At 39.9% G+C, this 25,137-nt stretch overlaps 1 protein-coding gene across 1 annotated transcript in view; it reads left to right on the top strand.

Moving 5' to 3' along the window:
- LOC123757931 (dynein intermediate chain 2, ciliary) overlaps positions 1-25,137 on the top strand; it is a 55,932-nt gene that overhangs the window by 24,445 nt on the left and 6,350 nt on the right. Inside the window, exons 6-11 of the mRNA XM_069338464.1 lie at positions 13,367-13,543; positions 14,325-14,466; positions 18,377-18,538; positions 21,116-21,237; positions 23,617-23,745; positions 24,163-24,352. Of these exons, the coding sequence (XP_069194565.1) occupies positions 13,367-13,543; positions 14,325-14,466; positions 18,377-18,538; positions 21,116-21,237; positions 23,617-23,745; positions 24,163-24,352 (922 nt within the window). The remainder of the gene's footprint in view (positions 1-13,366; positions 13,544-14,324; positions 14,467-18,376; positions 18,539-21,115; positions 21,238-23,616; positions 23,746-24,162; positions 24,353-25,137) is intronic.

The following is a 25,137-nucleotide window of genomic DNA, read 5'->3' as shown; positions in this document are numbered from 1 at the left end:
ACTGTTGTTGTATGCTATATACCCAGGTATCCTAGGTGGGACCTTCTTGATAGTTGTGGTCGTATATGGTTCCTGTAAACAGATCACATCTACGTCTCTCATTTTAGCATACAAGATTACGTCATTTATCCGAAGATAAACACTTCGAATATTCCAAGAAAGAAACTTAATTGTTTTTGTTTGATGAGCCATGGTTAAGTGTCAAGGGAATTAAGGTAACATTTAAGTTCGTAAAACAATTGGAGAACATAAGTAATTTTGTTCCGTGTGTCCTGAGTACTTTTGTTTAGGAGGCGTTTAACCTGAGTAGGAGTTGGTGTTCTAAAGTCTTTATGTTTAAGCAAATCAAGGGTGTCTTGACGATCTAGTTGGGGTGCCAGTGAGGGATCAATGACTACTCTAACACCATCCCTCACGGGGATTTGACACTCACGTTCCGTAGAGACAGGTGAAGTAGCCTCAGCAGCTGCAACATTACCACTCGCATCACTACTGGTGCTGGGAGAATTTACTTGATCACTATCGCTAGCATGATTCACTTCACTATCACCGGGCAGATTCATCACTAATGTTTGTATTTTAGCTTCCAAATCCATAATTTTATTTTTTAACCAGTTAATTTCTTCTGTATCTTTGCTTGTTTGCCTTAGCCCATCGAGGGTTGGAAACTGCTTACTAGAGGTGACATTAGGAGCTTCCAGCTGGGTGCCTCCTGCAGCTGGACCAGACGCCTCCGGCGTCCTGCTCATGGTAGAGAGGGCGGGGCGTCGAGGGCAGCCAGGATGCCAAACATCTACACCTTGACGCTTACACCTGGGACACTTCCGGACCAGAGGAGAGGCTTCCTCCCCATCCTCAAGGGTAGGGGGGTCCCTGTGAGGACACTCCCTTGTTTGGTGCTGTTCAGCACAGAGCCCACACACAGGGTCATGTTGACAGTACCTAGAGATATGATGAGTACCATGGCACTTATAACAAACAACAGGGGGGGATACCCAAGATTTTATAGGACTTGATGGGATGAAATGTCCAAAAAAGGTGTAATGTTCAGGGGGAGGGTCACCGCCATTCCAAACAATGATGATCCTGTTGAGAGGATGACCATCCTTATATATCCGTCTTGCCTTGTAGACCCCGTCAAGGGTATAAGCTCTATCAAGAGGATACTCTTTGGGAAAACTGGTAACAATATATTCCTTAAATTTTTTAGGTCGATTGATGATGTCTTCTCTGGTGAAAACAATATTAGCAATCTCACCTTTAACCAGTTGAGTGATGATATTTTCCTGCTTACGTGACACAAAGATGTAAGGGGATGTTGGTCTAGGTCGGACTATATCGAGGAGTGTTTTGGAGAACTTAGTAGAAAGTTGTTCGAACCATTTAAGTTTATCGTTGGTGGATGTTCCAGCTGGGAATGCCAGGCGCACATAGTCAGCGCGGGGAGCAATAGGAGGCTTGGGTGGGCGGGCCACTGGCTGGGTGGGCCCACCACCGCCCACCTCCACCGTCTTCACACGGGTTCCGGTGTTTCTGTCATCATTGCCAATGTCCTCATCGCCATCAGCAGAGTCTGCAAGTTTAGACTTTCTTCTCGCATTCCTTGATTGTTGCAAATGCCACTCATTTCCGTTATCCAGATCAGCATCGGGTTCCAGGTCATCGGGTGACTGCACCCCACTTCGAGCATCAACATATTCCTCGGCGGCGGGCTCAGGATCCATTGCTTGGAGATCACTTGGATTAGCAAGCACAACAGAAGATAGGGTGGTACTGAGCCCGGTTGCCATAACAACGGGCCAGGAGGCGCAGCACAGGGTAGCTGCCCGGGGCTCCACCACTCGCCCAGGCTAGGACACTGTCACCCACCTCATGTAAACACACCACCAGTCGCGCACACAAACCACGACCCTGGGAAGGAGGGCCCAAGGACTATTTTACACACGAGGGGAGCGTGGGGCCAGGTACACCACAAGGCGGCCCAGTGCCGTCCCACTGTACCTCTGGGTAGACTCCAGATACCGCCTCACAAATAATGTCTGCATGAAGTTCTATACAATCCAGCTATCCACAACCTACAACAGTTGGTAGTCAAGGTGTCGCACACTTAGTACCGCTGCACCTGAACGATTGGGCACGCTAAAGGCTCAATGTTAGGACTAGGCCTGTGTTAAACCGGACGAGGGGCACATCCTGACCAGCCAGTCCCGAGGCTACGGGAGAACTCCAAAACGTTTTTGGAGTATTTTAATGGCATGAGCAAAAATGCACGATTTGTCCCGGGGGTGTTACGAGAGTACTACGGTATCAATTTGGGGGCCCTTACTTTTGAATGGATCAGAGGGTGAATGTTCAATAGATTCAAACCAAGAAACACAGTTGAAAGCGAATATAGAAGTTTTTGGAGTACTTTAATGAGGCTATGACTGAATAGTATAGGGAGCCCTTGGGCACAGCTCCATTTTCTGTAATGGTCAGAGGTGGATAACCCCAGTGGGGGTCAAGCATACAAGGGGGGTCAAGATTTCTTACAAAGACCAAGTTTGGATATATAGGTGTAGTAAGCCTTATCTTGAATTTGCATGATACTGTGGGGTACATTGACATGAAGGGCGAGTCATAGAACAGGATCTGCATGTGAGATGGGTCATATTGGGGTTTTAAAGAAGTTAAGATAGCTTTAAAGAGTCCTGTGTGCTTGATAGTGGGGAAATGTTCAGTCAATAATTCTCGTGTTTTGAATCTGAATGAGGGGTCCTAGTTTGCGTTCTAGTCGTAAAATGAGTTCCTTAGTATATTTGCTATGGAAAATGAGCTTTCAGTACTCTATATAATTTGAAATGAGGTCAAGAAAGACATGTTTATGTGCGAGAAGAGTCAGGTTGGAAACTGTTTATTTCAGTCATCCCCCCTTGGCTTTGCTCCGTTTTCTGTAGCTAAAGTAAAGATTCCATTTTCTGTGGTATTCAGTTGAATACTGGTGAAAAAGGCAAACTTGCATTTGTATGGTTCTAACCTGTTTATAGATTTTATAGATATATTTTTCGGGCCTCAAATTAGATTTTAATATGAAAAATAGCATAAAATGTATGTCTATCTTTTGTAATAAACGTTACAAGCATTAACAATACCTGTGATATTTCATAGCATACGAAAAGAAGTTTAAATAGTGGGGCCTCAGCCATATTATGTTGGGTTTGACACTCCTAACATTAATTTGACACTGGTAAATATACTATAAAGGAAAGTAGTTAAGTGTTTAAAGCAATTTAATACGTACTGGGAATCTGTTTGTATTCTGTATTAAATTTCATTTTTTAACATCATAATAGTTTTCAGGTATTGTGGTGGGGGCCCAATAACTTCATATAGCGCAACGACTAGCGCTATCTGTACTTAGTCCCCCCCCTAAACTTAAAACTGTTGCACAATCTTACTTAAACACATTGCTAAACTCTTATACACAAACAAAAACTCAATTTTTAACTTACACAAATAAACCCAGGGCTTTCACATTCGCACAAAATACTTAGTCCCCCCTAAACTTAAAACTGTTGCACAATCTTACTTAAACACATTGCTAAACTCTTATACACAAACAAAAACTCAATTTTTAACTTACACAAATAAACCCAGGGCTTTCACATTCGCGCAAAATACTTAGTCCCCCCTAAACTTAAAACAGTTGCACAATCTTACTTAAACACATTGCTAAACTCTTATACACAAACAAAAACTCAATTTTTAACTTACACAAATAAACACGGGCTTTGCACATTCACTCAAAAAAAATGCTTAGTCCCCCCCTAGACTTGAACACTCACAATCTTACGGTGCTTTAATTTCCAAAGCCTTCCAAACCTGCACTGGGTCCTGCCCAGCAGACTGCGGCAGGATGGGTTACAATTGAGCCAAAAACAGTTGGTCAGGGCGAGATACGGCCTCATTTTTAGAGACATTTACTATAGCAAAAGTTTGAACGTCGAGAACTGAATGCGGGCCTGCACGAGAGATGTTCTTGGCACTCAAATGTTTAGAAATTAAAATACATAGAATCTGCAAGAGCCCACCCAAGTCGCTCACGCGGGCAATAGACATGTTTTTCGCCCAAGTGTATTTATTTAAAATAAAAATACGTCAGATAGAAAGATTTTCGCGTTGCTATTATATTTACCTTATAAAGCCTCTTTATAAAAATGATATGCCATTGCGTATTATGATTGTTTTATAATAAATATTGCATAAATACTTACACGATTTCATAAACAAAAAATTATTTTAATGAGCCATGTTAGGAAGGCATCATCATTACAATTAATGCAAACTTTTAAACTAACTAAAAAGATATATCTCATAGAGGAAGATTTATTCTTCAAGATATATGTAATAGTTTAAGAGTTTCATTCTGTATCAAAAGGTTGCCAATGTTTTCGAAACTCTGGCCTACAAATTTTTTTTTAAAGTTTTCCGAGGAAGTAAATCTTGCTTCCTCTCTTTCTCCCACGTGTGTCCTCATTTGGACGGGATGCAGAGTAACCTTCGTGCAAGTCCTGACTCAGTTCCCCAACGTCCAACTATTGGACATTGCAAAAGTTCACTAAATAGTGCGGTATTTTAGTTGCCCCCTCTAATTATAGAGATTTTAATCTCTAAACATTTGAGTGTCAAGAACAACTCTCGTGCAGGCCCGCGTTCAGTCCCCGACGTTCAAGCTTTTTTCTATAGTAAATGTCTCTAAAATGAGGCTGTATCTTGCCCTGACCAACTGTTTTTGGCTCAATTGTAACCCATCCAGCAGCAGTCTGCTGGATAGAAGGGCAGTGGGCCTGATAAAAAAAAAAAAAAAAAATAAACATAAATTGTTAGACTAGCTCTTTACATATGCTAGTTGTTTAATTTATTAACTGCTACTAATGCGATGATGATGCAAGGGGAGCCAGTACACATCTATGGATCAACCAATAAAAGCAGCAGACTTCTAGATGTTACTACTGCTCGGCTTAGCCCCCCCCCCCCCCTGTAGCAAGATGGGAATAGGGGGGGGGGGCTGCATTAATAAAATGAATTAAAACTAACATTCAATTATATATTCTCAAACTTATGCAAAAAAACTTTACAATCACATTTGCAAAACTTGCACAAATTAATTTTGGCAATTTCGTTTACCCATTATTTGTTTGTTTTTCTTGCTTGAGCCAAAAATGAATTGTTGGGTTCATTACCAGAGTCCATTTCCCACCGTGGTAACCCTTCCCACTACCCGCCCCACATGATGGGATTCATAATAAATGAACTAAACTAGCATTCAATTATATTCTCAACAAACTTATGCATCCCCCATACAATTACATTAGCAAGCTAACACAAATTCATTGAGCAAGTTTAACTATTCGCATACTTTGCGTCATTATATAATGGAATAAGAAAAAGGACAAATTTTATTATTTAATGATAGAGATATGGCGAATCTTATCATGTTTCCTAAGAACATGTGTACAAATGGAGTTCAGATCCATTTATATGAGGTTGGGTTGTGTTTGAACTGATGTAGAGAAAAATGGTCATTAAACCCATAGTTAATAGAGGTTAGGTTGGGATGGATTGGCTGTGTCCCAAGAATAAGATACCATATATGGAACCAAGATTTTTGGTATCAGAGGTATGGGCAAGGGCGGTTGGGTTGATGCAAAAACATCACTTTCCCCCAAAAAAAGAAGGTGCAACAATTAACGTCAGGTCAAGGCAGGTTAGCTTCAGGGTTGTTGAGTCCATAAACAACATTGACAGGAATATTCGGCAAAGATCCACGCAGGTTAGGGTACCGGGTGGTTGGGTTAATATCCAAACAAATACTTTTCTAAGAATATAAAATACAATATTTAACAAAGATCCATAACTAACAAATAAAAAAAAAGAAAACAGTCGAGATTATTGGACTGCATATTGAAAATGCGCCTTAAATTTGCAGTGTATGGAATAGGCGAAACTTGGGGGGAAAATTGGGCATTGACCTTGCTATAATACGTAAAATCGGGTAAATTTGGTAGAAAATGTCTTAAATTTGGATAAATTGGGGCAAATTAGGTGGAAATTGTCTTAAATTGTGATACATTTGGTTAAATTTGGTCTTAGCCATGTTAGGGTTGGGTCTGGTTTTTAGGTAGGATTGATGTATATAAACGCATCTGTATATTGGAAGTGGCTCGTCAGACCCTACACTATCACTATGAAATGGTCTCTGGGAATGAAGTATGACATCGACCACTGGATATTGGATACTGGAAATACACATAAAAGTTATATGGAATGGGTGAAATTTGGACAAACTGGGGCTTTGGCTGTGCTATGATAAGGTGAACTATGGTAAAATTTGGTGGAAATTGGATAAAATTGTGGCAAATTAGGTGGAAATTATCTTAAATTGGGGAAAATTTGGTTAAATTTGGCCTTAGCCGTATTGGGTTAGGTCTGCTTTTGGTAGGTTTGATGATATATAAACACATCTGGAACATGGAAATGGCTGGATGAACACTGCACTATTACTATGAAATGGTCTTTGGGAATAGGCTGTGACATTGGGGGGCGACCTGATATTGAAGATTCACATTAAATTTAATTGGGATAGGTGAAACTTGGTCAAATTGGGGCTTTGGTTGTGCTATGAAATGGTAAGCTCGGGTAAATTTGGCGGGAATTGGATTAAATTTGAATAAATTGGATCAAATTAGGTGGAAATTGGATTAAATTGGGATAAATTTGGCCTTAGCTGTGTGTTAGGTTAGGTCTGGTTTCGTAGGATTGAAGATATATAAACACATCTGGATATTTGGAAAACAGCTGGATGGACACTGCGCTATGAAATGGTCTTGGGAATAGGGCGTGACATAGGGCACCTGGATATTAGATATTGCAAATGCACATTAAATTTATATGGGATAGGTAAAACTTGGGTGAAATGGGCTTTGGCTGTGATATGATTTGGCATATTTTTGCCAATATTTAATGGGGAATTGTCATTAATTGGGATGAAATTAGGTAGATGGCCACAGCACTAACACTATGAAATGGTCTTGGGAATGGGGAATATGTGGTGGCTGGATAATGGGCATTGGAAATGAACGTTATTTTTAGATGAGATAGAGAAAACTCGGGTGAATTGGGCTTTGGCTTGAACAAATCAGGCCTATTCCTGGGGGGGGGTGGGGGTTGACTGGGTGGGGGAGGGGGAGGGACAGTATATATATATATATATATATATATATATATATATATATATATATATATATATATATGTCGTACCTAGTAGCCAGAACGTCGTTCTCGGCCTGCTGTGCAAGGTCCGATTTGCCTAATAAGCCAAGTTTTCCTGAAATAATATATTTCCATAATTTTTTTTCTTATGAAATGATAAAGCTACCCATTTCATTATGTATGAGGTCAATTTCTTTTTATTGGAGTTAAAATTAACGTAGGTATATGACCGAACCTAACCAACTCTACCTAACCTAACCTAACCTATCTTTATAGGTTAGGTTAGGTTAGGTAGCCGAAAAAGTTAGGTTAGGTTAGGTTAGGTAGGTTAGGTAGTCGAAAAACAATTAATTCATGAAAACTTGGCTTATTAGGCAAATCGGGCCTTGCATAGTAGGCTGACAAAGGCGTTCTGGCTACTAGGTACGACATATATATATATATATATATATATATATATATATATATATATATGTCGTACCTAATAGCCAGAACGCACTTCCCAGCCTATTATGCAATGCCCGATTTGCCTAATAAGCCTAGTTTTCATGAATTAATTGTTTTTCGACTACCTAACCTACCTAACCTAACCTAACCTAACTTTTTCTGCTACCTAACCTAACCTAACCTATAAAGATAGGTTAGGTTAGGTTAGGTAGGGTTGGTTAGGTTCGGTCATATATCTACGTTAATTTTAACTCAAATAAAAAAAAATTGACCTCATACATAATGAAATGGGTAGCTTTATCATTTCATAAGAAAAAAATTAGAGAAAATATATTATTTCAGGAAAACTTGGCTTATTAGGCAAATCGGGCCTTGCATTTTAGGCCGAATACGACGTTCTGGCTACTAGGTACGACATATATATATATATATATATATATATATATATATATGTCGTACCTAGTAGCCAGAACGCACTTCTCAACCTACTATGCAAGGCCCAATTTGCCTAATAAGCCACATTTTCCTGAATTAATATATTTTCTCTAATTTTTTTCTTATGAAATGATAAAGCTACCCATTTCATTACGTATGAGGTCAATTTTTTTTATTTGAGTTAAAATTAACGTAGATATATGACCGAACCTAACCAACCCTACCTAACCTAACCTAACCTATCTTTATAGGTTAGGTTAGGTTAGGTAGCCGAAAAAGTTAGGTTAGGTTAGGTAGTCGAAAAACAATTAATTCATGAAAACTTACCTTATTAGGCAAATCGGGCCTTGCATAGTAGGCTGAGAAGTGAGTTCTGGCTACTAGGTACGACATATATATATATATATATATATATATATATATATATATATATATATATATATATATATATATATATTGGGTATTGGAAATGCATTTTTTTTTTTAAATTTAGATGGGATACCTTGAGGTTACCTTGAGGTGCTTCCGGGGCTTAGCGTCCCCGCGGCCCGGTCGTCGACCAGGCCTCCTGGTTGCCGGACTGATCAACCAGGCTGTTGGACGCGGCTGCTCGCAGCCTGACGTACAACGGAAAAGTTGACGTATAGGGAAAGTTTAGGGGAGTATATTGGGCTTTTGGTTGTGCTATGACACGGCGAACCCCCCTGAATATAATGCATATTTTAGCTGAAAATAAAAGGGATCTCCCGCATGTAGCGGGGGAAAAGGGTTCGAGAGCCGCATAATTGATTTGGAAACTGAACCCTACATATTGTTTAGCTATGTAAGTGACAATCTCTTGAAAGCTCGTTACATACACACACACACACACACATATATATATGCACCCTAAGTGATTCAACAAGAGGCTTGCAACGGTCTCTATGCAAGGCATTTTTACGACTATGGGAAGTCTGCAGTTGCTGGTCTCACTCCACAACCGCCTAACCGGAGAGTCATGTGCATCCTGCACATACATACAGTAAGCAAATATTTTGGTTACTTTGCTAAGATTCCTGGCAGCGCATCATTATGAATGAAGTACAAGCGTATTTCTTGGACTCCATTGATGGTGTTATCTCTGAATTCTGCGAATTTCCTTTTCTTATTCCATTATATAATGACGCAAAGTATGCGAATAGTTAAACTTGCTCAATGAATTTGTGTTAGCTTGCTAATGTAATTGTATGGGGGTTGCATAAGTTTGTTGAGAATATAATTGAATGCTAGTTTAGTTCATTTATTATGAATCCCATCATGTGGGGCGGGTAGTGGGAAGGGTTACCACGGTGGGAAATGGACTCTGGTAATGAACCCAACAATTCATTTTTGGCTCAAGCAAGAAAAACAAACAAATAATGGGTAAACGAAATTGCCGAAATTAATTTGTGCAAGTTTTGCAAATGTGATTGTAAAGTTTTTTTTTGCATAAGTTTGAGAATATATAATTGAATGTTAGTTTTAATTCATTTTATTAATGCAGCCCCCCCCCCTATTCCCATCTTGCTACGGGGGGGGGGGGGGGCTAAGCCGAGCAGTAGTAACATCTAGAAGTCTGCTGCTTTTATTGGTTGATCCATAGATGTGTACTGGCTCCCCTTGCATCATCATCGCATTAGTAGCAGTTAATAAATTAAACAACTAGCATATGTAAAGAGCTAGTCTAACAATTTATGTTTATTTTTTTTTTTTTTTTATCAGGCCCACTGCCCTTCTATCCAGCAGACTGCTGCTGGATGGGTTACAATTGAGCCAAAAACAGTTGGTCAGGGCAAGATACGGCCTCATTTTAGAGACATTTACTATAGAAAAAAGCTTGAACGTCAGGGACTGAACGCGGGCCTGCACGAGAGTTGTTCTTGACACTCAAATGTTTAGAGATTAAAATCTCTATAATTAGAGGGGGCAACTAAAATACCGCATTATTTAGTGAAATTTTGCAATGTCCAATAGTTTGGACGTTGGGGAACTGAGTCAGGACTTGCACGAAGGTTACTCTGCATCCCGTCCAAATGAGGACACACGTGGGAGAAAGAGAGGAAGCAAGATTTATACTTCCTCGGAAAACTTAAAAAAAAAATTTGTAGGCCAGAGTTTTGAAAACATTGGCAACCTTTTGATAAAGAATGAAACTCTTAAACTATTACATATATCTTGAAGAATAAATCTTCCTCTATGAGATATATCTTTTTAGTTAGTTTAAAAGTTTGCATTAATTGTAATGATGATGCCTTCCTAACATGGCTCATTAAAATAATTTTTTGTTTATGAAATCGTGTAAGTATTTATGCAATATTTATTATAAAACAATCATAATACGCAATGGCATATCATTTTTATAAAGAGGCTTTATAAGGTAAATATAATAGCAACGCGAAAATCTTTCTATCTGACGTATTTTTATTTTAAATAAATACACTTGGGTGAAAAACATGTCTATTGCCCGCGTGAGCGACTTGGGTGGGCTCTTGCAGATTCTATGTATTTTAATCTCTAAACATTTGAGTGCCAAGAACATCTCTCGTGCAGGCCCGCATTCAGTTCTCGACGTTCAAACTTTTGCTATAGTAAATGTCTCTAAAAATGAGGCCGTATCTCGCCCTGACCAACTGTTTTTGGCTCAATTGTAACCCATCCTGCCGCAGTCTGCTGGGCAGGACCCAGTGCAGGTTTGGAAGGCTTTGGAAATTAAAGCACCGTAAGATTGTGAGTGTTCAAGTCTAGGGGGGGACTAAGCATTTTTTTTGTGTGAATGTGCAAAGCCCGTGTTTATTTGTGTAAGTTAAAAATTGAGTTTTTGTTTGTGTATAAGAGTTTAGCAATGTGTTTAAGTAAGATTGTGCAACTGTTTTAAGTTTAGGGGGGACTAAGTATTTTGCGCGAATGTGAAAGCCCTGGGTTTATTTGTGTAAGTTAAAAATTGAGTTTTTGTTTGTGTATAAGAGTTTAGCAATGTGTTTAAGTAAGATTGTGCAACTGTTTTAAGTTTAGGGGGGACTAAGTATTTTGTGCGAATGTGAAAGCCCTGGGTTTATTTGTGTAAGTTAAAAATTGAGTTTTTGTTTGTGTATAAGAGTTTAGCAATGTGTTTAAGTAAGATTGTGCAACAGTTTTAAGTTTAGGGGGGGACTAAGTACAGATAGCGCCAGTCGTTGCGCTATATGAAGTTATTGGGCCCCCACCACAATACCTGAAAACTATTATGATGTTAAAAAATGAAATTTAATACAGAATACGAACAGATTACCAGTACGTATTAAATTGCTTTAAACACTCAACTACTTTCCTTTATAGTATATTTACAAGTGTCAAATTAAAGGTAGGAGTGTCAAACCCAACATAATATGGCTGAGGCCCCACTATTTAAACTTCTTTTCGTATGCTATGAAATATCACAGGTATTGTTAATGCTTGTAACGTTTATTACAAAAGATAGACATACATTTTATGCTATTTTTCATATTAAAATCTAATTTGAGGCCCGAAAAATATATCTATAAAATCTATAAACAGGTTAGAACCATACAAATGCAAGTATGCCTTTTTCACCAGTATTCAACTGAATACCACAGAAAATGGAATCTTTACTTTAGCTACAGAAAACGGAGCAAAGCCAAGGGGGGATGACTGAAATAAACAGTTTCCAACCTGACTCTTCTCGCACATAAACATGTCTTTCTTGACCTCATTTCAAATTATATAGAGTACTGAAAGCTCATTTTCCATAGCAAATATACTAAGGAACTCATTTTACGACTAGAACGCAAACTAGGACCCCTCATTCAGATTCAAAACACGAGAATTATTGACTGAACATTTCCCCACTATCAAGCACACAGGACTCTTTAAAGCTATCTTAACTTCTTTAAAACCCCAATATGACCCATCTCACATGCAGATCCTGTTCTATGACTCGCCCTTCATGTCAATGTACCCCACAGTATCATGCAAATTCAAGATAAGGCTTACTACACCTATATATCCAAACTTGGTCTTTGTAAGAAATCTTGACCCCCCCTTGTATGCTTGACCCCCACTGGGGTTATCCACCTCTGACCATTACAGAAAATGGAGCTGTGCCCAAGGGCTCCCTATACTATTCAGTCATAGCCTCATTAAAGTACTCCAAAAACTTCTATATTCGCTTTCAACTGTGTTTCTTGGTTTGAATCTATTGAACATTCACCCTCTGATCCATTCAAAAGTAAGGGCCCCCAAATTGATACCGTAGTACTCTCGTAACACCCCCGGGACAAATCGTGCATTTTTGCTCATGCCATTAAAATACTCCAAAAACGTTTATACGCCTTTCACCAGTGTATTTTTTGGTTTCCAACTATTGAACATTCATCCTCGGTACCTCTCATAAGTAGAGACCCCCTCCTTGAGGCCCTAGACTCATCTTAAAAGCTCGAGACGAATCGTGCAAAAAAACAGGTTAGGATAGGGCACCAGTTCCTCAGGTACACCATGGGTGGTCGTCCCCCCGGGACCCCAGGGGGGACCAACACCCCACTACCGCCAGCCAGCCAGGAGCGCGCTGACTGTGCCCTAACCTAACCACCTAAAACAAGAGGGATGGACGATCTGGCCCGACAGGGTCAAGTCGGCATGGAAGTGCCCAACCGTTTCTGAATTTTTTTTACCTCAATCTGTCTCCTTATTCACTACTCACACACACACACACACACACACACACACACACACACACACACACACACACACACACACACACACACACACACACACACACACACACACACACACTATAACAGCTATTACTCTCTTTGGAAAAAAAATTTCAAATAGGAATTTAATCTGTTATTAATCATTAGGAACTGATAAGATAGATTTGAAAAGCAGGAAACCTCATGGAGGCACAAATGCATCTCTCATAGTCCCATCCATTCCCATCACTCTTCTGTTTATTACTCTACACTTCAAATGTTTGTCAATGAGAGAAGTTTAAGTTAGAAAACACATTTGATTAATTAAATGTTGATGCTATACAGCTGTTATTTTCAACAATACAATGTTCTTTTAATTATATTATAGAATATAATCTCTAATACATATAATACTATGTATTATAGTATGTAAAAATGTTGATGCTATATTGCTGTTATTTTCAACAATACAATGTTCTTTTAATTATATTATAGTATGTATTTGATAAATATTTTATACGCAACAGAACACAGGAGTGCAGACAGATCCGCCTCCCGGAACCTCCTACTCGGGAAATGTAGGGTTCAGCGTTATCTATGATGCCTATCAGAGAGACTACGACTTCAAGCTACTGAACAAACAAAAGGAGTTGGATAAGGAGCAAGGAAATGATACCGTGGTGGGAGATAATCAAAGAAGCATAGTAAGTACAATATTCTAGGATTTATTTAGATTCTAGGATAATATTTAGAGGATTCTAGGTTCGATCTTGTGGCTAGTTAGAAACTGTTGGGCACGTTCTTTCCCCCGATGCCTCTGTTTATCTAGCAATAAAGTAGGTACACCGTGAGTTGGGCAACTGTTGTGGGTTGCATCCTAGGGAAGGTCAGAAGTTCGACCAGTCTCTCTCTCTCCCCCCCTCCCATACACCAGTTCGACCAGTTTATCACTGTGATAAAAGCCTACATAAAGGCGTTCTGTCCCTAACAACAGCAAATATATACGTACATGCAAATAAATCAAAACATTGGTGCTCTATTTGTATCCATGATGATAATAATAATAATGATAATAATAATAATAATAATAATAATAATAATAATAATAATAATAATAATAATAATTTAGTTACAAGAAGGTACAGTGGGTTGGTGAGATTACATTAGAGTGATATTTTTACATTCTTGCAAAGCCACTAACACGCATAGAGTTTCGGGCAAGTCCTTAATCTAACATATCAGGCAAGATGAAAAAGTACATTGTAGCAAAGTTTTATATTGCCTTTCCATTGGAGACTTTTGGCGCCGTGGAGAGGGAGGATCTGCTGCTTGGGTAACAGCTACTTCGTATCAACCTACCCTGGCTTTGCGTCCTGGAGAGGCCAGTCTCCGTATCAGTCTCTTGAGTATCAGTCTCCTGAGACTGATAGATTCCTACTACTACTATATATTCAACCATTGTTCATGTCACAAATGTTTTTCCAGTACCTGACCCTAGAGACGCAGCCATCCCAGTCATCGTCTGATGCGCCGGAAAAGGTCTCCTTCAACATACCGGGACTCCATCTTGCTACCGTCGTTGTCGAGAGGATGGTCAGCCAAAATATCTTCGATGATATCATACAAGGTATAATTATTGTGACCGTAGCTTCGTCTAAAAGGATTTTAGGATTGATTAAAATACGTTGTGAAAAGTTCTACAAATAGGATAAAGGACCTCAAGCTCACGTATGAAGCTCTTGTAATAGCACTTTCTCTGTAACTAGCTGACATTGTAACTATAAGGTGTGAAGGATAGATGAAATTGTTTATGTAATAATCTAAGATGAGGTCTGATAAAGACCTTTTGTGCCCTCTGTAATGCTTTTGCGCTACCACTCACAGGATGAGTATGGGGTGCACAATAAACTGGCCGCCTTCGGCGGCAACAATCAAATCAAGCTCACATGGATAGGTTTAATAATTAATTGTGTTGGGGCAGACAGCAGAAGTGTATTCATACACATTTCTTTATCGAGGTCATCCCCCAAGGTCGAATATTACTGACCCCGCCCTGGATGCAACCCCACAATAAGCTGGCTGACTCCTGAGTACTTACTGCTAGGCGAACAGGTGCATTAGGTGATAGGATATGCGATGTCTTTAATAAAAGAAAGTATTGTATCTTATCTTATAGGCCTACAGCTGTTGTGGTCGAGTGTGTGCCGTCCTGGGCAACCATGCAGCCACGGGTTTAAATTCTCTACTGTGAAAACCTTTGGTGACTGGTGCTTTCACTGTGTAGCATGTCATTCCTTGACCTCTCTCTTAACACATTATATATATATATTTGAGCCATCTTTTGTAAGGGATAGTAGTAGGCATCCATCCGTCTCAGGAGACTATGGAGTTACAAAACTATTGGGTGGTGACCCATGACTCGCATGTCTAGGTCATCCTATGTCCATTATATTACCGAACAAAGCTGATCTCATTGAGACCTTTAAAATACTGTTCTGTACAAGCTGGAGTATATTAATCCAGACTACTTTAAAAAAATCAAATGTAACTCGTATAAGATGTAATAGCCTTAAGCCACAGTGTAGGACAGAAAACAAGACATCTTGTTCACCCACCGTGTTATAAACCCACGGTTTATAACATTGTGAAGACCTGCTGCTTGAGTAACAGCTTCTCCTCCGTATCAACCTACCCTGGCTTTGCGCCCTGGAGAGGCCACTCCAGACCGACAACCAGAGCGCAACTTTATAGTCTCCTGAGACTGATGGATGCCTTCTACTATTTATCTGACTTGACCTTGTTACTTATTACCTCCTGAAGTCGGATAGAAGACCGCTCCTCCTGATCAGTGCCGTCTAAACTGCATTATGAATACCGGACATATTTATCAGCTTCGTCCCTCACTCCACTATCTCCCATTCACACTAGTAATGTACTTTAGTCGCTGTCTCTCTTGAAATCCCTAATCTTTCGTTTTGATTTTGATTTTTCAAAATCGTTTTGATTTTTATTTGATTGTCTGCTTGCAAGCTTCTCTCTATGGACGTCTGCGATGTGTTCCTTTGTATTGTTTCCATCTCGTCATCGTAGAGGGACCCTCTTGTTAAATTTTAAAATCCCCTAACCACTACTGTCATAAACTCCTTTTGCGTGAAATTTTTCAGTTCCGTTCATGCGCTACCACTCTGTTAACGGATAGGTCGAAGTCCTATTTCTCAAAAACGAATTCCTTATTTGGGTTTCAACCCCTGACACTCATAACGTAATCTACAACCGTGAGCGGGATAGATAGTTAGGTATTACGAATAACAACCTGTGTTAAACTGTTAAACGTAACCTGTCTCTGTGTCTTTCCTCCCGTCACCATAATAGGTGGGAAACGGCACTGGCTAGGTTATATATATATATTCAGATTCAGATTCAGATTCAGATGTTTATTCAGGTAAGGTATATACATACAAGTGATGTTACATTAATGGATTGATATATAGATAGATCTAGTACATACAATGCCTAAAGCCACTATTACGCAATGCGTTTCGGGCAAGAAAACATTAATATCTAGAACTTAATACTAATTGAGCATAAAGAATAAAAGATGTTGAGAACAAATACAAATAAAGATAAAAAAAAAGGGGGAAACATGACTGAAAAAGCAGCACAAATACAATAGGTTGACAAACAGTGTTGATTAAAAAAAAAAAAAAAAAAAAAAAGAAAATAACAGACATGGGTTGACAATAGAGGAGTGAGGTAGATTACAGGGAATTTATTAGGTAGTGTTTAGTTTTTATCTTAAACTGGTTGAGAGAGGTACAGTCTTTAACATGGTTGGGAAGGTCATTCCACATTCTGGGCCCCTTGATTTGCAGAGCATTTCTAGTTTGATTAAGACGTACTCTAGGAATATCAAAACTGTATTTATTTCTGGTGTGGTGCTCATGGGTTCTGTTACAACCTACTATGAAGCTTTTAAGATCAGGATTGGCATTATAGTTTAGCGTTTTATATATGTATAATACACATGAGAGAATGTGCAGAGACTTAATATCTAACATATTAAGAGATTTGAGTAGGGGTACCGAGTGATGTCTGGCCACAGTAGTAGGGTACCGTACCTACTACCTACTACCTACTACCTACCTACGTACCTACTACCACAGTAGTAGGGTTGAGTAGGGGTACCGAGTGATATTGGCCACACATTAACTCGTGAGCACTAATGGAACAAAGACCTGCGCCTTTCTATTAGAAATTAATTGCTCCGCACATCTTCACAGAATGTCCTGATTTTAAAGATGATCGGACATTTTACTTTGCTAGTATTTCCCTGACAGTCATTTGCCCCTCGATGAAATCCTTGGTGAATCTGATACCTTTAACAACGCTTGTCATATGTCTGTTTGCTCTCGTATATTGGCATCGTAAATATCTAGGATTTCTATACTGTTTGGTGTCACTGACAGTACTTAAATTAATAGTCTTCTGGGCTTGGTGCGTTCTCTCGATAATTAATTTGACTGGTATGCCGTTTGCAAACAGGTCTTTGATTCATCCACGCTTGTAATGTTGCAGACTTCATACCGTATTTGTTGGACATAACGACCAGTGACCTATATACAGTACATGTAAGACCATTTGGCCTAACGCCCTGTTTATTATTATACTCTGGCTATAATAGTGTATAGCCTAAAGCTATAAATTGGAAAATCTGTGTCTGAAAAGCAGTTTTTAGTTTAGTTCATTTATTATGCACCCCATACCCATCTTGTGGGCGGTAGTGGAAAGGGTTACAGAGGCACATAATGGGTTTAGGGACTGAACCTCACAATTCATTTAGCTAAGCAAGTTACAATCTTAATGAGCTAGTTACAAAATTCAGTATAAGTCGTCACATCAACAATGGATTCGAGATCGACCACAAGTACAGTTTCTAAATTAAGCAACTGGCATATGTGGAGAGCTAGTGTCACAATTGATTTGTTTGTCCTGCACATCGCCCCCCATCCAGTGGGCAGCGGTGGATAGGTTACAATCACTTAGTTACTACCTACAGTTAGCAAACTGGGGATATTTGGCTAAAATTTCTGGTAGCAGATAATTTTGAATGAAATATTTACACATCGTTGGTACATTGGTTATAGAACTGTCTCTGAATTCAAGTATCTTTTCGCACTGCATCACATAGTGACGGAGGGTGTGCGAATAATTTTGTTGACACAGTTTACATTTGGTCAGGTCTACATCAGCAGATAATGAGAATTCCCAGAGATGCTTGTAACCGAGTCTGAGCCGAGCAGTAGTGACATCTAGAAGTCTGCTGATTTTATTGGATGAACCATAGATGTGTGGCTCCTCTTGCGCAGGAGCAGAAAAAACTCGGTGCATAGGTTTGTGTGGGTGTTTATAACCATTACCAGGGCAACAAAGGGCAGGGGGTGAAGGGGACTCTTCGAGTTAGGTCATTGTAGGTTGGGGAAAAGGCTCATCAGAGTAATATGCTTTAGTTTAGAAGTTTATATGTCCTTTTTTCGTAGATTTCATGTACTGGGAGGACGGCGGGGACGAGTACCATCCCCTGGAGGGGTCGCTCCTGCCTCTCTGGAAGTTCACTACAGACGACACGCGCTCTCTAATCGTCTCTGATGTGTGCTGGAGCCCTGTGTACGCTGACCTATTTTCCGTCTCCTACACCACTGGTCAGTAGTTGTGCTTAGAAGCCTTCAAATGCATATGTATAGAAGAAAATTATAGCATCAGTCAAGATAATTAAGTAATACATCCATATAGTACTGAAAGTTGGTAAACAGAGACGATAAACAAACGAACAAATCCACAAGGGCCGTGACGAGGATTCGAACCTGCGTCCGGGAGCTTCCCAGACACTGCCTTAATAGACTGAGCTACGACAGGGTAAAAGGGTTGAAACCGAAGTTCTACTGAACTTACTGGATCCCGTAGCCTCTCCGAGGCACAAACCAGGCTTTTACACAACCCCCCCCCCCCACCTGCACCCGAGCTATGTCAACAGGCCGTTCTCCCTCTTCGCCCTTTTCTCTCTTATCTTTGTATAAAGAATATTCGTTTTTTTACTGTACTACAAATAAAGGACCACTCCTCGAACGTGTCAATTAAACTGTGGCATGAGGCTAGAAACTGATAGAAATTCAACATATTTATGTATAACGCCAAAAATTATGTAAATAAAATGGGTGGCTGCGATCGAACGTTCAGTAATTTTATCTTCTATAAGGACGGCCGTTTCAGGAAAGATCATACACACAGTTGTCGCGAAGCCGTCTGTTGGTATGTAGAGTAAATTTATCATGGTCACCCAGGCAAAAGCTGATATAGTTTAGGACACACAATTAAACAACATATATCGCGATTTTTTGCCCTGAGATGGAGGTCACAAAACGCTGTGTTCTATAGAATGCAGTTGGCATGCCATATCGTAATCAGGACGATTGTTCTCTGCTACATCCGCGTTTATCCTATCCCGCTTTCCTCTTAGTCTCCTTCTGGTTGCAGGGTATTGGATACTAGCGTACTTTAATACAGTACTATATCATACATAATACTAGATGGATCCACAACATACGAGTTCATCTGTCAGCTCCTCAATCCAAGGGCCTCTGACTTGTCCTCCGGCTCGTCCTTCGGCTCGTCCTCCAGCTTGTCCACCAGCTTCAAGAAACGCTCCGGGTTCCGAATAAATCTAGAGTGCCACCTGTCCGCGGCCACCAGTCTTCCAACGGGTCCCAGAGCAACGGGGAGAATAATAACATCATATACAAGACCCAGGATGCTAGGAGGACCGCGGCCATGTGGTTGCTGATATACTATGCGGCGGCCATAAGTATTACTACGGTATCCTACCAGGACATCGAGGTCCCTATCCTGCGTGGGAGACATTCCAAACCCTGAAGGATCCTCTAGGAGGCGGGTCCTAGAGGATCCAGCAGCAACACACCTAGCCACACAATCAGCTCCGTACACATCTCCACACCCAACCTCCTGAGCCTCGCACCTAGCCGTGCACGCAGGTTCAAACCCAGCTATATGCCTAGCATCAGACCCAGCGCTATGCCGAGCGCAGCAGCCAGGTTTACGCCTAGCATGTAAAAGAACCCCCCAAACCAGCATTCCCTTGACTACTTTTATAAAAATATTATACATTTTCGTTTTACGGTATTATATTATATTTCAGATGAAATTATTGGTCATTATCATTTAGTTAAAAAAAAAAGATGTATACTCCTACGTTACTTCATAAAGAGGGAGGGAGGGGAGACCTATCCCTCTCCCTACCTTTCTTTTACCACCCAGATTGATGGTTGAGGTAGATGTGATGTTGCTCCTTGCTGCTATGTTGAGTGTGACTGCTGGTTGAGGCAGATGTGAGGTGTTGCTTGTGCCAGAACAGTGTAGGAGTTGTCGAGATGCTGTGGTCAGGCGGCCTTGTGTCCAGTCCACCTGACCTCTCTAACCCCAGGATGCTTGTAATATGCCAGATGGGAACTGCTTGGCTTCTGGTGGGTGCTCTTAGCAGTTCCTGCAATTTATTGAGAACATGCATTGATAGAATTATTACATGTGTGGACCATAGTACATATATCGACGTACAAAACAATTAGAAAGTAGAAATCTCTACTACTGAATTTGGACAAACCGGAAAAGGTTTTTTGTTTATGTTGTAAAGTCAACATAACCTAATTCTCGTTCTGAAACCAATATTATAGTAATAGTAGTAGTAGTAAACATCCATCAGTCTCAGGAGATTATAGAGTTGGGCTCTGGTTGTGGGTCTTTAGTGGCCTCTCCAGGGCGCAAAACTAGGGTAGGTTGATATGGGGGTAAAAGCTGTCATCCATGCAGCAGGTCCCTCCTCTCTTTCTCCACGGCGCCGAAAGTCTCCAATGGAAAGGCAAACTCCAATACAATTGGTTCCAGCGCCGTCACAGGAACTATCAGAACTAGGTTGAAGGCAACAACAAACTTCCCCAGGGGCTTCAACTTTGGAGTTTACCTCAAAGTTGGTAAAAGAAGACACAGGGAATCCAAACCTGGAGACCGCCGTGGTCGGGGCCGAAGAACCACCACCCCAGCAAGGGCAAGAACGGGCTGATTTACGAATGCGTCTTGATGGTGATCAACTGAAACTTAGAGGAGCAAAGACAGGATGGGTTGTTTTTGATGTGGGTGATTGCATTTAGTGTGTATTTTCTCATTCGTATTTTTGGTGGCATTAGACCAGCTGAGATTGTGTTTGACAGGTGATGTTGGTGCTTGCGAGGAGGGCGGGATGGTGTGTGTGTTCACCCTCAAGAACCCCAGCAACCCGGAGAGAACATTTCGCTCTCAGTATGGCGTTACCTGCGTCAACTTCCATCCCAAGGTAACTACACTATGCTCGTTTGCATCAAATGGCATTATCTTATTATCAGTAATAATATTAAAAAAATACCAAGATGAGAGTAAATAAAAGTCCAGATAAATAAGATATTATAGATAAGTCCAGATAATAAATAAATAAATAAAGTTAGTCCTGAGCTAAATAAAGCCCATCTTTGGCTAACTCCCAACAAACTCACCCTCAACATTGACAAAATTTTATATATTTTGTTTGGTAATAAATCCTCATCAAATAAATCTCAGGATAAACAATACCTAAATTTGTAACAAAGTAGATGGCAAATTCCTTGGCGTTCTCATTGACCACAAGCTGAATTTCCAGGGACACATTCTAAATATATCATAAAAGTTTAAAAAACTGTTGGCATTCTTTCTAAGATCAGATATTATGTACCTCGGCCTGCTCTGGTGACGCTCTATTACTCCCGCAGCTATCCTTATCTCAACTATCCTTATTTGTGCTTGGGGTTCTACTACCCAAAATCATTTACGTCCTCTAATTACTCGACACAAAGCTGCTATTAGGACAGTATCCAACTCTGGCCCAGACATCACTCGGTACCACCTACTCAAATCTCTGAATATGTTAGATATTAAGTCACTGCACATCCTCTCATGTGTATTATATATATACATATAAAACGCTGAACTGTAATGTCAATCCTGACCTTAAAAGCTTCCTTGAAGGTTGTAACAGAACCCATGAGCACCACACCAGAAACAAATATCTTTTTGATATTCCAAGAGTATGACTAAATCAAACTAGAAATGCTCTACAAATCAAGGGACCCAGAATGTGGACTGACCTTCCCAATCATGTTAAAGACAGTACCTCTCCCAACCAGTTTAAGATAAAAACTAAGCACATCCTAATTAACTCCCTGTAACCTACTTTACTCCTAAAATGTCAACCCATGTCTGCTATTTTTAAACAATGCTGTTTGTCGACCAAATTGTATTTTTGTTATTTTCTGCCATGTCCCCCCATTTTTATTTTTATATGTTCTCAACACAATTTATACTTTAATCTCAATTAGGATTAAGTTTTAGTCTTTAGTGTTTTTCCTGCCCGAAACGCTTTGCGTCATAGTGGCTTTAGGCATTGTATGTGCTAGCTCAATCTATAAATCCATCAATGTTTGTTTCACACCTTGTATGTATGTACTTTACCTGAATAAACATTTGAATTTGAGTAGCATTTAATTGTGGATAAAGAGATCTACATGAACTCCACAAGTGGTCGGAAGACTGGCAAATGCTTTTTAATATTGAAAAATGCAAGACCTTGCATGTGAAGCATAATGATCCATGTCACAACTACCAAATTAACAACATTACCTTGCAGCAGATTTATGAAGAAAAGAACAATGGAGTCAGAATCCATCATTCACTGAAAGTTGCACAAGTGGGAGCAGCAGTTAAAAAAAAGCTAACCAAACCCTAGGAATAATCAAGCATACTGATGAAAGCAGGTAGTTATTAAATTAAGCGACTCTAAGGAAAGCAGGTAGTTATTAAATTGTATAAATCTTTGGTGCACACTTGGATTGTTGTATCCAAGCATGGAGACCTCTTCTTCAGGAAGACAACTTCTATGGAGAACGTTTAACACCAGGTAACAAAAATCATTCTAGAACCAAGTCAGTTCTTATACCAGGAATGGTTGAGGGCCACAGGGCTAACACTTCAAACCAGACATGACAGAGTTGATCTTGTTGAAACTTAAAATACTGCACAATTTAGAGGGTTGATCCAGACTTCATCAAAAGGTCAGATGTAACACAAATAAGGAACATCGATTTCAAGCTTAACAAGTCACAATGTAGGGCTGAAAACAGGAAAGCCATACCCTACCAAAGCTGTAAGTGCCAAAACTCGATTGAACTTTTAAAATCCAATATGAAAAAATTAGGACAAATGGGGAGAACCTTTGACAAGCCACTGGTTTCCTGCTCTTGTTAAGGCCACTAGAGCACTACTGGGCCCTCAGATAAACTCAGGTACTGTATTCATTCATTGTTTGCTGCCCTTTTATCATCTATAACAGCTTGGTTAATCTCATCTTTCAAGGGTCCTACCAAGTCTTTTGTTTTGGTTTTAATTCTTATATAGAGAACAACTTTGTATCTTTGTGTTGGGCAAATTTTCTTTTGTCTGATCTAATTTCCCTGATGGCTGAATTTAATGCTCACTTATACAGGTTAGTCTTAATGTTGTTCTCATCTTTGATAAGCTTTAATTTGTGGGTTAGGATATTAAATTTTAAAGTTTGATATTTGAAGTACACTGATATATATCTTCTTCTAATCTTGTGGGTTGGTGATGGTGGTGCTACTGGTGGTGGTGGTGATGCGGGAGTCAGCATGGAAGCATGTTAAGTGCCGGCTGGAGTGATGGTACAGTGGTGGTGTACGACCTTACGTTCATCCAGTCACCGATCATAATCTGTTCCTCACCTGTGAATGGCAAGCATCTTCTTCCAGTTACCCAGGTAGGTGATGTGTAGAAGATAGAGGCTGTTATTAGCCAGTTACCTCTTGGGGATCTGTCAAGCTTCCCTTGTCCATTTTGCCAGACTTGGCTCCAATTGCTCAAATGCTGAATTTGTTCACTGTACATTTTATTTAAAGCTTATATGCCTATATATTATTTAACCTTTTTGTATCATTGTTGTGATTATATTGTTCCTTTACTTTTTTAATGAGAATTTTTTCACCATTAAAATAGGACTACATACTGTACTTCAGTGTGTTTTGAATTCAATTGTAATTAAATACTTTTGTAATGCTAAAGATAAGAACAAAGTTCTCGAAAGGTAAGGTCCACTAATTTTCTCCCTTCCTTTGGGAAGTATGTGATTACCACCATCAGCCAGTGTGGTATTACAGTTAATGATACTATCTTTCAGATACGATGGATAGAGACAGATGCACTGGCTGGTTTGTGCCTTTGTTCTGTGTCACTGGATGGCCAGGTGACCCAGTGGCAGGTGACGACATCAGCTCTCTTACCTTGTGACATCCTCGACTTGACTACTGATAACCTTCCTACATGTGTCAGCCGTCATCACCCTCCAGCTGGTCATTCAGGCTTCCACGGTAGGAAATGCACATGCATGTCTTCTATACTGTTTCTATAAATAGAAATGTCTGTCAGTCTGTTTGAGATTGGAAGCCAGATGCTTAGGGATAACATCATTCAATTTTGCACCTTGATTCTTGTGAGGGGTATGTGCCCAACTTGATCAAGTGGCCATAGCAGCAAAATTTTGCGAAACGCCTAACTTTTAAATGGTTAGACAGTTGGTTCTGCCTACCACCCCCTGGTCCAAGATCCATCTACTGAACTCTCCTATGTGGCCACCCTGGCTTTGAGTTTGAAATCTTTGCATTTGTTTTTCAGCAGTTTTTAGGGTTTTAATGTTTGACATGTTCTGAGAGAGAGAGAGAGGGGAAGGGTAGAGCTATAAGGATGGGGGGGAGGGGGAAGGGTAGAGATATGAGGGAGGGAAGAAGAAGGGTAGAGATAAGGGGAGGAGGGAGGGAGAGAGAGAAAGTGAGTGCAGACAGACTAGGGGACTGTCTGGTACCCCTTCTAGTGTGTGTACTGCAGCCCGCCCTCAAAACAAAAACCCAAAGTACATTCCTCGTACCCGCCAAACCCCCTGTTTATGAATGAAAAATGGTTTACACACTTCATTTAATTATTTATTTATTTATTTATATACAAGAAGGTATATTGGGTTTATGAGAGTACTGTACAGAGAATTGAAGTTTTACATTCTTGTAAAGCCACTAGCATGCATAGCGTTTCGGGCAGATCTTTAATCTAACAGATAATTTTAAGATGGTAATTTCTAGCAAAATTAAAAATGTTTACAGGT

The sequence above is a fragment of the Procambarus clarkii genome, chromosome 40, assembly GCF_040958095.1.
Source record: "Procambarus clarkii isolate CNS0578487 chromosome 40, FALCON_Pclarkii_2.0, whole genome shotgun sequence".
In the NCBI taxonomy this organism is placed as follows: domain Eukaryota; kingdom Metazoa; phylum Arthropoda; class Malacostraca; order Decapoda; family Cambaridae; genus Procambarus; species Procambarus clarkii.
This window is presented reverse-complemented; position numbering and strand designations above follow the sequence as displayed.